This window comes from Pelodiscus sinensis, chromosome 1 (genome assembly GCF_052426305.1).
Source record: "Pelodiscus sinensis isolate ZL-2025 chromosome 1, ASM5242630v1, whole genome shotgun sequence".
NCBI lineage: Eukaryota > Metazoa > Chordata > Testudines > Trionychidae > Pelodiscus > Pelodiscus sinensis.
This window is the reverse complement of record NC_143052.1, coordinates 142,088,637-142,101,575: the sequence shown is the minus strand read 5'-3', so window position 1 is coordinate 142,101,575 and position 12,939 is coordinate 142,088,637. Positions and strand designations below refer to the sequence as shown.

Below are 12,939 nucleotides of genomic sequence, written 5' to 3'. Positions count from 1 at the left end.
TATATACCAAAAGAATACAATGAAAAAAGTGAACACATTATTAAACTGACAAATCAGATTTAGTACAGGAAGTGGGGTGAGGGGGAGGGAGGAAGGGAATAGCTATTTGAGTCAATGAATGGTTAATCAGGGGTGATAAGTGGGAAGCTATCTTTGTAATGCTTAAGTTAATTAGCATCTTTGTTAAGGCCCACTTGTAAAGTGTCAAATTTATGCATGAAAGAAAGTTCTGAAGTTTCCCTCTGTAATCTGGTGTTGAAATCTCTTTGAGGTAAAATGCATGTAGTAAGGTCATTAAGACAATGTCCAGGTAGGCTGAAATGAAAAGCAACTGGTTTTTCCTTGTGAAGATGTCTGATGTCCGATTTGTGGGCATTCATTCTTTGGCGAAGTGTCTGAGAAGTCTGTCCAATATACATAGCAGAAGGACACTGTTGGCACATAATGGCATAAATTATATTTCTGGATGAACAGGAATATGGGTTCTTGAACATATAACTGACATGGTTAGATCCAGTGATAGTGTCACCAGGGTAAATATGTGGACAAAGTTGGCAACGGGATTTGTTGCAAGGGAAAGTTCCAGGGTTGGTATTAGTGTGGTATGTCCTGTGGTTATTGGTAAGAAGCTTCCTGAGGTTAGGTGGTTGTCTATAGGAGACTATGGGTCTGTCCCCCAGAGCCTCTCGGAGTGTAGCATCCTGTTCCAGTATAGGTTGTAGGTTACTGTGTTGGAGGGGTTTAAGTTGGGGGCTATAGTAGTACAAGTAGTGTTCTATTGTTGGTTTTCTTGGGCCTATCTTGAAGTAGATGGTTTCTGGGTATTTGTCTGGCTCTTTCAATTTGTTTTTTTATTTCTCCCAGTGGGTAATTGAGATTTACAAATGCTTGGTAGAGGTCTTGAAGTTTCTGGTCTCTGTCAGTGGGATTAGAGCAGATGCAGTTGTACCTAAAGGGCTTGACTATAGATGATGGATCACATGGTGTGTCCTGGATGGAAGCTGGAGGCTTGTAGGTAAGTGTAGCAGTCAGTGGGTTTTCTGTAGAGAGTGGTATTTAATTTTCCATTAATGATTTGTACTGTGGTGTCCAGAAAATGGATCTCTCGTGTTGAATGGTCCAGGCTGAGATTGATGGTGGGGTGTAGGTTGTTAAATTCTCTGTGGAATGCATCCAGTGTTTCTTGGCCATGGGTGCAGATCATAAAGATATCATCGAAGTAGCATAAGTAGAGAAGCGGTATAAGGGGACGGGATCAGAGGAAATGTTGTTCTAAGTCTGCCATAAAGATGTTAGCGTACTGTGGGGCCATGCGGGTACCCATGGCTGTGCCGTTGATCTGGAGGTATAAGTTGTCCCCAAATTGGAAATAATTGTGGATGAGGACAAAGTTACATAGGTCTACTACCAGACTGGCTGTGGTATCCTCTGTGATAGTGTTTCTAATTGCTTGTAATCCATCTTCATGTGGAACAGTGGTGTAGAGAGCTTCTACATCCATGGTGGCAAGGATGGTGTTATCAGGGAGGTTATCGATGTTTTGTACTTTCCTCAGGAAGTCAGTAGTATTTCGGAGATAGCTGGGTTTGAGGAGAGAGTCTACATAGCTGGATAATCCGGTAGTGAGTGTGCCAATACCTGAAATGATGAGACGTCCGGGTGTCCAGGTTTATGGATTTTGGGAAGCAAATAGAACAATCCTGGTCGGGGTTCAGAAGGTGTTTCTGTGTGAATTTGGTCCTGAGTACAGGCAGGGAGTTTCTTAAGGAGATAGTGAGGTTTCTTTTGATATTCTGAAGTGCGATCAGAGGAGAGAGGTCTGTAAAATGTGGTGTTGGAGAATTGTCTAGTTGCCTCCTGGTCATAGTCTGACTTATTCATAATGACCACAGTGTCCCCTTTGTCAGCTGATTTGATTATAATGTCAGGGTTGTTTTTGAGACTCTGGATAGCATAGCGTTCAGCATGGCTGAGATTATATGTCACTTGTTGTTGTTTGTGCCTAATGTCAGTCTGTACATTGTTGCGGAAGCATTGTATATAGAAATCCAGATTGTAATTACAACCATCAGGGGGAGTCCACATAGAATTTTTTTTCTTTTGGTGTTGATAGGGGGCATCTGGTTGATTAGACTGATGTTCATTAGTAGTTTGGAAATATTCTCGTAGATGGAGGTGGTGAAAGAAAGCTTCAAGGTCACAGCAAAATTGAATCCAATTTGTGGGGGAGCTGGGGCAGAAAGACCCTGGGATAAGACAGATTCTTCTGCTGGGTTGAGTTTGTAGCTATAGAGGTTGACAATATCATCTCGTGGGCTGAGGTAGTTGCTGTTGTAGTATCCTGTGATGTTTAGGAAGTGTATTGTCTTTTCTTTTTTGTAGGCAGTAGAAGTGTGCATAGTAGATTTCTTATCTGGTGGAATAAAAGTCTTGTAAGGTGTTAACCGGTGTGGATGTTTGTCTTGAGATGAGATTTTCAAGGTTAGAGATGTAATGCTTGATATTCTTCTGTTTCTTGTATAGGATACTAATAAAGTGGTTTCTTAATTTCTTGGACAGTGTGTAGCAGAGTCTCTCACTATAATCAGTACAGAATGTTGATCTTAATGGGTTGTTCACTTTCAGTCTTTTGGGTACGATGTCCTTTTTGCACTTGGATAGAAAGATGATGTCTGTCTGGATCTGTGCAAGTTTTTTCATATGGTTGATGGATTTCCATTCCAAACGGCTAAATGTAATGCCTTGCATGTTGAATAGTAATAGAAAGGTAGCCGTGTTAGTCTGATCTTGCTAAAAAAAAGGAAAAACTATGTAGCACTTTAAAGACTAACAAGATGGTTTAATAGGCGATGAGCTTTTGTGGGCCAGACCCACTTCCTCAGATCATATTCTGGAAGAGAATTGGCATGACCATATAGTTTAATAATGTGTTTGCTTTTTTCATTGCATTCCTTTGGTATATATGCTACTATGCTACATAGTTTTTCCTTTTGTTTTAGCAAGATCAGACTAACAAGGCTCTTTCTCTATTACTATCCCTAGAGTAAAGACAAGAAAAAATGTCAACTAAATCAAATGTAAGGTGCTACACTAAGGTTCTCCTTCTATAACACAGAAATACAGATCAAGGGATATTTGGCTTGGCAGCAACACTGCTTAGAAGGAGCTGGTTGTTGTTGTGGATCACAACCTCAATAAGAGTAAAAAATGCAGTGCTGCTACAAAATAGCAAATCCAATTTTACAATGCTGTGATGAAGCAGAGAAACTGCCAGCTAGCACAGCAGGGATTATAGAGAGCCTCTGGGCCCAGCTAGCCCTGCCCTACTATAAGCATGGCCAAAGGCAAGACTGATGGTTGGTAGAGGAGATGACAGCCCGCCTCAATTCAGGGCTCATTAGTACTCATTCAAGGAAGGCACTAGTTGTCTCCCTGCATGAAGGGAAGAAGTACTAGCTGGGCAGCCATTTGAGAGTAAGCACTGTCTCTCCACACAAGAGCCTTCAACAGCTGAGGTAACTGACGGGGCAGACCTCAAAGACATTGTGGGGCACTGACTCACTCATTTACACCTGTTCTTTCAAAGGAAATTGGGAGAGCAGCAAGGCAAGGTCCAAGGCCCAAGAAGGAGCCCTACAGGAAGCAGGTTACACAGCCAACAAGACTGGAGGGCCATGCCTGGAACTGAACAGACTGGTAGGAAGTAGCCCAGGGCAGTGGATTCTGACTTCCTACTGGGAGGGATGCTCCCACTCAAGAGTTGACATATCCTGGGAACTGGGCTGCAATCTAGTGGAGAAGGAGTACCAGGATCCCCCTACTAAACAGGCCTTAAAGACTGAGGTTACTCAACCAAGTGGGGGCTCATAGCCAGGCACTCTAACTAGGAGAGTACCTGTCGCTCCAAGCTGACTCTTATAGTTGCATTAATAGAGGCTTAACATGGAAATCAGAAGAAGCAACAGTACTGGTGTGTTTGGTGCTGGTTAGGTCTCAGCTGCAGTACTGTGTCCAAGGTATAGGAGGAGTGTAGAGAAACTGGAAAGGAACCAGAGGTGAATGACATGGTGATAAAAAGGACAGAATGCACACCATACATGTAAAGGCTGAAGGAACTGGGTATTCTTAGGTACATCTAGATTATGTGCCTCTGCCGACAGAGGCATGTAAAATAGGCTACCCGACACAGTCAGTGAAGCGGAGATTTAAATATCCCCGGCTTCATTAAAATAAAAATGGCGGCCGCGCTGTGCCAGCTCAGCTGATTGTCGGCACAGCGTGTGAGTCAAGACGTGGATCAGTTAACAAGGAAAGCTTTTGTCAACCGCTCCTGTAAACCTCGTTTCACGAGGCATAAGGGAATTGTCGAGAAAGGCTTCCCTTGTCGACCGATCCGCGTCTTGACTTGCACGCTGTGCCGACAATCAGCTAAGCCAACACAGCGCGGTGGCCATTTTTATTTTAATGAAACCGGGGATATTTAAATCCCCGCTTCATTGACTATGTCGGGTAGCCTATTTTATGTGCCTTTGTCAGCAGAGGCATGTAAACTAGATATACCCTTAGTTTGGGAACAAAGATATTAAGAGGGGATAAGTTAACAAACTTCAAATACTTGAAAAGCTGCCATAAACCTAATGGAGAAAAATACGTCTTTGCTGCAACAGCCGACCAGAAAAAAGATAATGGATTCAAACTACAGCACAGAAGATTTCTATTAACTCTCAGGATAAACTCTCTGATTGTAAGAACAGTAGGACAATGGAACAGAGTGTCTAGAGAGATTGTGGAAACACCAATACTCAGGCTGTATCCAGACTGGCCAGTTTTTCCAGAAAATCAGCCGCTTTTCCAGAAAAACTTGCCAGCTGTCTACACTGTCCGCTTGAATTTCCGCAAAAGCACTGACTTCCTACTGTAAGAAATCAGTGCTTTTTGCAGAAATACTATGCTGCTCCCATTTGGGCAAAAGTCCCTTTTGCGCAAAAGGGCCAGTGTAGACAGCTGAGATTTGTTTTGCACAAAAAAGCCCTAATGGCGAAAATGGCGATCGGGGCTTTTTTGTGCAAAAGAGCATCTAGATTGGCCACGGACGCTTTTCTGCAAAAAGTGCTTTTGCGGAAAAGAGTCCGTGCCAATCTAGATGCTCTTTTCCAAAAATGCTTTTAACAGAAAACTTTTCCGTTAAAAGCATTTCTGGAAAATCATGCCATTCTAGACGTAGCCTCAATGTTTTCAAAATGAAGCCATATAGCCCTCTATTTTGGATAGCTTAGACTCATCAAATCCTGTATCTTATTTAAATGACCCCATCATCACTTCTAACTGTATGATTCTATGACTTCGAATCTCATTATTTTTAACACATTTCCTGATTTATGGGGCCCAACTCAATATTTTGAACTCTTGGGTTTGGCAGGGTTGCAAAGGCTGGTCACCATTACACAGGAAAATAGATCAAAAGAATTGTGTGACCTGCAACGAGATTCTTTACTGGCATATGCAGGTTCTTCCCATTTTATGGCTTATCTGTTAGTCAGCCCCTCTTATATTAACATATTATTAATCAGATTCAATACAGCATCTACAGAACTGACCTGAGCAGAGAACTCCAGCATCTTCATCATGCCCACAGTTATGCTGACCCCATCCTCTGGAGGAACAGTCCCAAAGATAGGATTCATTTCCAGAGCAGCTCACATCATCCAGCCAAATCTGCCCAGATCCCTGCCCATAATGGGCTGAGCCACGTGCACTGATGGCATGTCCACATCGCAATTCTTTGCAAATGACATTGGCATCTGCTAGATCCCAGAAATCATCGCAGACTGTCCCCCAGGTGTCATTGTAATAAATCTCCACTCTCCCATCACATCTATCTACTCCATTCATCAGTCTGATCTGTTTGCTTCCTGTAGGAATAATTCCAGATATTATTATCACATTCCTATAATCTTCTGACTAATTTTAATAAATACAACAAATCAGTGGGACCCAGTGCTGTTCACCCTAGGATGCAAAAGGCAATAGTTGAAATAAATTTGGATCCACTGGCAATATTATTTCCAAATACTTGGATGGTAGGAGAAACCCTGGAAGACCGGAAAAGGTTTAACATAGTTCCCAACTTCAAAAAGGGGGGGAAAAAAGTGCTAGGGAATTACAGACCAGTCTACTTAACCTTGATACAAGGGAAGTTATTAGAGTAATTTATAAAATAATATATGTCTTCCATGTGTGAATACTTGGATGATGAATCACTAGCACTCAGCATAGATTTACAAAGAGCATATCATGCCAAAATAGCTTGATTTCCTTCTGTCACACAGTTGAAGGTTTGACAGATAGGGAGAATATGGTGGACATAATATAACTGGACTATGCCACTGCTTTTGACACACTCCCACATGACATTCTAATAAGTAATCAGGAAAAAATGCAGGCTTGGTGGAACTACCATTAAGTAGATCCATAATTGGTTAAACAATCGCAAATGAAGAGTAACAGAATGGTGACATATTATAAGCAGGCCTCAAAAGCAGGGTTACATGGGGACATGTTCTGTGTCCAGAGTTATTTCATAGTTTTATTAATGGTAAAACAAAAAAAGCAGTCATGTGGAATATGGACAAGAAAAAAAGTCAACCACATCAAATGTAAGGGGCTACATTTAGAAAAGGAAAACCCAATAAGGAAATACAAATCGGGGATGTTTGGCTTGGCAGCAACACTGCTTAGAAGGTGCTGGTGGTTGTTGTGGATCACAACCTCAATAAGAGTAAAAAATGCAGTGCTGCTACAAAACAGCAAATACATTTTTAGGATGCTGTGATGAAGCAGAGGAACTGCCAGCTAGCACAGCAGAGATTATAGAGAGCCTATGGGCCCAGCTAGCCCTGCCCTACTGTCACTGCAGCGGAAGACAAGCCTGATTGTTAGTAGAGGCGGCAACAGCCTGCCTCAATTCAGGGCTTATTAGCGAAGAGGCAGGTGCTGGCTGTATCTCTATGTGAAGAGAAGGAGTACTAGCTGGGTAGCCATCTAGGAGGAAGAACTGTCTCTCCACCCAAGAGTCTTCAGCAGCTGAGGTAAGTGAATAAGCAGACTCCAAAGACATTGCAGGGCTCTGACTCACCCATTTGCGGCTGTCCCCTTGAAGGAACTTGGAACAGCAGCAAGGCATGGGCCAGAACCCAAAAGGGAACCCTACGAAGCAAGTTACAAGCCAATAAGACTAGAATGCCATGCCCAGAAAAGGGATTTAATAGTATATTCGATTAACTGATAAGCAAAAATGTATAAGTTAATGTTCTAGACTACATGCATTTCCCACGCTCCCGCAACTGAATTTTTTAGCATTCTGGACAACAGCCTGGCTTGCAATGGGTCTGGAACCTCTCCCCACTGAGGCTCTGCATTTAAAGTATATTAGGACCCAGGCGGGCGGGCAGCCTGGCTCAATTCAAGCTCACTCCGGGTCTGGGAGCTACTAGACATGGGCTGCTGCCAACCTGCACTGCTGCCAACCTGCACTGCTGCCTCTGTATCAGACACAGAGGCAGCAGCGCGGAATGTCTGGGGCTCTTTGTGAGTGAGGCCAGAGCACACTGGCTGCTGGCCCCGCTCACAGGGACTACAGCGTGATTGAGTAACCGATATGAATTCATGAGGTTACTCGATTATTCAATTAACTGATATTTAACATTCCTAGCCCAGAACTGAACAGATGGGTAGGAAATAGCCCAGAGCAGTGAATTCTGACTCCCTGACATGCAGGTCTTAAAGACTGGGGCTACTCAACTAAGCAGGAGCGCATAGACAAGGTCTCTAACCACTAGACTGCATGACCCTTTAAGCCATCTGTTACAGCTGCATGCATGTCAGAGGGTGATAGTGCTCGTATACTCAGTGGTGGTTAGGTCTCATCTCTAGGGGTAGGGGAATAGAAGGAGAATTGCCCTGAAGCCTGCCAATTCAGAAGGGTCTGGGGCTCCCAGCTGCCACCACTGCAGGGGCAGCCAGAGCACTGGACTCTTTAAATTGCCTTCAGAGCCTCTTTTAGCACATCTCAAATCCACACTCAGTACACTCTGGGTAGTGCTGAAGGGCTAGTGAGGGGGAGACTAGACCCAGCCTCACCGATTTCACTCAAGGCTCCTCCCCTTCTGGCAGCACAGAACCATCCTGCCCATACCTGGCCCAGGGACCAGGCAATTCTGTCCAACCTCTAGATGGAACAATTTTGCTCACCAAAGTATAGAAAGGATGTAGAAAAACTAAAAGGGATCCAGAGGTGAGTGATAGTGTGATTGAAGGAAAAATATACACACCATATGAGCGAAGGCTGAAGGAACTGTGTATGTTAGTTTGGAAACAAGGAGATTAAGGACGACATAATACCTTTCTTTGACCCCTATAATCCTTTCTAACCTTATAATTCTATGATTCTGTGATTTGGAATCTTGTACTTTTTGACCAGTTTACTAATTTATGTAAAAAAATATGTGATCAGCAAAGAGATTCTCCACTGACATTTTCAGGTTCTCATTTTATGGATTCTCTATTAGTTAATACCCACCTATTATATTAACCCGTTAAAAATAAGATTCAATACAGCATTCACAGAACAGACCTGAGCAGAGAACTCCAGCATCTTCACCGTGTCCGCAGTTATGCTGACCCCATCCTCTGGAGGAACAGTCTCGGAGGTGGGATTCGCTTCCAGAGCAGCTCACATCATCCAGCCAAATCTTCCCAGATCCCTGCCCATAATGGGCTAAGCCATGTGCACTGATGGCTTGTCCACATCCCAGTTCTTTGCAAACAACACTGGCATCTGCTAAGTCCCAGGAATCATCACAGACTGTCCCCCAGGTGCTGTTGTAATAAATCTCCACTCTCCCATCACATCTATCTACTCCATTCATCAGTCTGATCTGTTTGCTTCCTGTGGAAGAAATCCAAATATTAATGTTATATTCTCATTATCTGACTTATTCGAATGAATTTAATCAACAGGAGCTGATGCTATATTGACCCACAAAAGCAAAAGGAGGCTACTGGATCCACTGGCAATAATATTTGCAAGCTCATGGATGACAGGAGAGGTTCTGGAAAACTGGAGAATGGCTAATGTAGTGCCCATCTTTAAAAAAGGATAAATGGAGAAGTGAGGGAACTAAGGACTTATCCACTCAACCTTGATACCTGGGAACCCATGACAGCAATAACACTTTTTGGATGAAAGGGAGCAGCAAGTATTTACTATTTACTAGCAGCCAGCAAGTATTTACTATGAAGAAATCATACCAAATCAAGTTGACTTCTTTCTTTGACAGGCTAACTAGTTTGGTAGATTGGGGGAATGAGAGGGGGGAATGACACATAATAAGTTGGACTTTATCATGACTTTTGACACAGTCTCGCATGGCATTCAGATATGTGAGATGGAACAACCATAAAATAAATACATGGTTGGTTAAACAACCACAAGCAAAGAGTAACGAATTAAAGAACAAGGTCTCAAGTAGGGTTCCACCCATCTGTTATATTAGTCTTGAATTAATTAGATTCAATAAAGCTTTGAAAAAGCAGACCTGAGCAGAGAACTCCAGCATTTTGACTGTGCCCACAATTATGCTGACCCCATCCTCTGGAGGAACAGTCCCGAAGATTGGATTCATTTCCAGAGCAGCTCACATCATCCAGCCAGATCTGCCCAGATCTCTGCCCATAATAAGCAGAGCCAGGTGCACTGATGGCGTGTCCACATCCCAGTTCTTTGCAAACTACATTGGCATCAGATAGATCCCAGGAATCATCACAGACTGTCCCCCAGGAGACACTGTGATGAATTTCCACTCTCCCAGAGCAACGATCTGGCCCATTCACCAGTCTGATCTGTTTGCTTCCTGTAAGCAGAAATTTCAGATATTAGTATCAAATTCTTAGTTAATATCAAATTAATAGGTAACCTGAGCTGACGAGTGTGAATGCCTGCTTTAAGTGAGAAGCTGAACACAGCTTTAAACATGGTGGCCTGAATTGCACCTCTGAAAGACTCAATAGGCCATTTGATTCATACAACATACCTGAGCAGAGAACTCCTGCATCTTTGCTGTGTCCACAGTTGTTCTGACTCCATCTACTGGAAGAACACTCCCAGAGATAGGATTCAGTTCCAGAACACTTCACTTTATCCAGCCAGATCTGCCCTGATCCCTGTCCATAATGAGCAGAGACAGTTGCACTGATGGCGTGGCCACATCCCAGCTGTTTGCAAACAACACTGGCATCTGATAGTTCCCAGGAATCATCACAGACTGTGCCCCAGCTGCCATTGTAAGAAATCTCCACTCTCCCAGCACAGCGATCGGCTCCATTCACCAGTCTGATCTGCCTGCTCCCTGCAGGGAAGAAGCCCAGCTATTGGCATAGCATATTTGTTCTGAAGAAGATTTCAGAACAAAAAACTCCTGAACAAAGAATGCCAATATTCTCAGGCAAAACTGTTATTTCTCTTAATAGTACAGCATTAATGATGGAAAATTGTTTCTTGTTACAGTCCATACAACAGTAAACAGAGTTTAAGGAAATGTGTCAGAGTTCTGGTATTAGATCTCATGACTTGTTGAACCCTAAATGGGTTTGAGGCCTTTTTTCTGCACACGAACACATTTATGCATAATACTAAGATTGTTCTTTTGATGCCTTTGTTTTTTCATCATACATTTTGTTTTTTAGTGCATATTAATTTAAAATGGCATTACACCAAATGAAGAAATAAATGTGGAAAAATGGAGAATGAGGAGTAACAGTTAATTCAAGGGAAGGGTTTTGGATCAGACTACCGCGTCTACACGCGGAGAGTTAATTCGGGCTACCAGCTTTTTAAAATGGCGACTGGCTGCGAATATGCTAATCAAGCATGAGATATTTAAATCCCATGCTTCATTAGCAACTTCGGTAGGCTTCATTTGCCTCCCTACTTCGAACTAGGGGACAAGTGTAGACATACCCTAACGTTGCAGGACTATTCGTTGTTTTTTAAGTTACTCTAAGTAAGGCAGGTAAAGGGAGTCAATATTGGGAGTGTGTAGAGCAGGGTTTCCCAACCTATGGATTGGGACCCAAATATGGGTCGCCATTACGTTTTAAAAGGGTCACCAGATGTCTCCCCAGGTGGCTCTTAAGGAGCCATCACACATTTTATGAACTGCCCTCCGTCACCAAGTCTTCCTGAATTGTCAAAATGGGTCCCCATCTAGAAAAGGTTGGGAACCATTGCTGTAGAGTTTGTTGAAAAACTAGGCTTTCCTAGTGCTCATCAGTAGCTGAGACACTCAGTGGACCACTCTGACAAACTGGCTATTTGTAGGGGACAGCTATAGCATGAATACAGTATGAGCAGGAACTGTGCAAGCTTCTCCTCAGTACAGGACTAGCTCTGCCAATACACCTAATTTCAAATCTGCAGTCTCTATTCGGGATCACTCTTGGGCTGCTGTAAAGAAGGGTGGGAAACCTGTGTTCAGCAAGCTGGATCCAGCCTGTGCTTCATTTCATCCAGCTCATGGCAAGTCTCCACCCAGCACTGGCTTCACAACTCCCTTTGGAGCTGATCTACTAGATGGCAATATGTGCATGTGATGAGCAAGAAGATTTTTGTCTACTGTGCATACTTCTCTTCTTATTGTATGGCTTCTCTGTCTTTTATATTAATCCTAGCATATCAATTTGAAATCAGCATCCACAGAACAGACCTGAGCAGAGAACTCCAGCATCTTCACCATGCCCACAGTTATGCTGACCCCATCCTCCAGAGGAACAGTCACGAAGATAGGATTCATTTCCAAAACAGCTCACATCATCCAGCCAGATCTGCCCTGATCCCTGCCCATAATGAGCTGAGCCAGGTGCACTGATGGTGTGTCCACATTCCAATTCTTTGCAAACAACACTGGCATCTGATGTATCCCAGGAATCATCACAGACTGTCCCCCAGGTGTTGTTGTGATATATCTCCACTCTCCCGGCACATCTATCTACTCCATTCATCAGTCTGATCTGTTTGCTTCCTGTAGGGATAAATTCCAAATATTAATGTCTTCCCTATAGAAGACAAAGATGTTTGTAAGATTTCAGAACACACCTGGGCATGTGAAAATGACATTCACAGCAATTTATGAGAGTGAATATCTGCCACGGAGCTGTTACAGTGGCTGATGAGTCTCATTTTCTACATTCTTGACATTTTGATACTCCACATACTCATTCCACATTCATGCTTAGAAATGGTTATAAGCAGAGTTGTATATTTTTTCAAAATTCATGATGTTTAGTTTTTTCTCTCTCACCAGCTGGCTACTGAGCTAAAGTCCTGTACATATGTTACATATTTGTCCTTTTATTGACTTATGTTTCAATGCCCATTGGATCTGGAGTAATTTTTTAAAATGGTCTTAAGTTGCTAGTGAAAGATTATTAAATGATTCAAATCAATTTTGCATGAATACAGATTATTTCACTTCTCATGATTCCTAATTAAAAACAATTAAAGTTCTGTGGAGCACTAATTTTATTTTAACTAAAAAAAATATGCATAAAACACAGTCTTAGTTAAAAGCTTTCTCTTTCTCTCTGCACTACCACTACCTGCAAACTGTAGTGTACTGGCATTATTAGTGTCATGCAGATTATCCAGATTTCTAATCCACAGTATGCAAGAAAATTAATTTTTTATCAAGCCAATACTTTGGAGCTAAATTTGACTATTCTGAGTTCATATCATATAGCTACAGTTCCAAGAACATAACCCAACTGTACATAGGGCAGAAAATATCAGCCTTTGAAATAAAAAGAAAAACAGAAAAACACAATATTGGCCAGAATTCTAAAAAAGTATTATTTGTAGGGCTGTCAATTAATGCACATTAACGT

The 12,939-nt window shown here is 42.5% G+C and overlaps 1 protein-coding gene across 1 annotated transcript in view; it reads right to left on the bottom strand.

The window, feature by feature from the left end:
* Positions 1–12,939, bottom strand: part of LOC102455180 (scavenger receptor cysteine-rich domain-containing protein DMBT1-like) — a 93,199-nt gene that overhangs the window by 24,243 nt on the left and 56,017 nt on the right. Inside the window, exons 16-20 of the mRNA XM_075903235.2 lie at positions 11,763–12,077; positions 10,092–10,406; positions 9,597–9,911; positions 8,633–8,947; positions 5,598–5,912 (exon numbers count right to left, since the gene is read on the bottom strand). Coding sequence (XP_075759350.2) covers positions 5,598–5,912; positions 8,633–8,947; positions 9,597–9,911; positions 10,092–10,406; positions 11,763–12,077 — 1,575 coding nt within the window. The remainder of the gene's footprint in view (positions 1–5,597; positions 5,913–8,632; positions 8,948–9,596; positions 9,912–10,091; positions 10,407–11,762; positions 12,078–12,939) is intronic.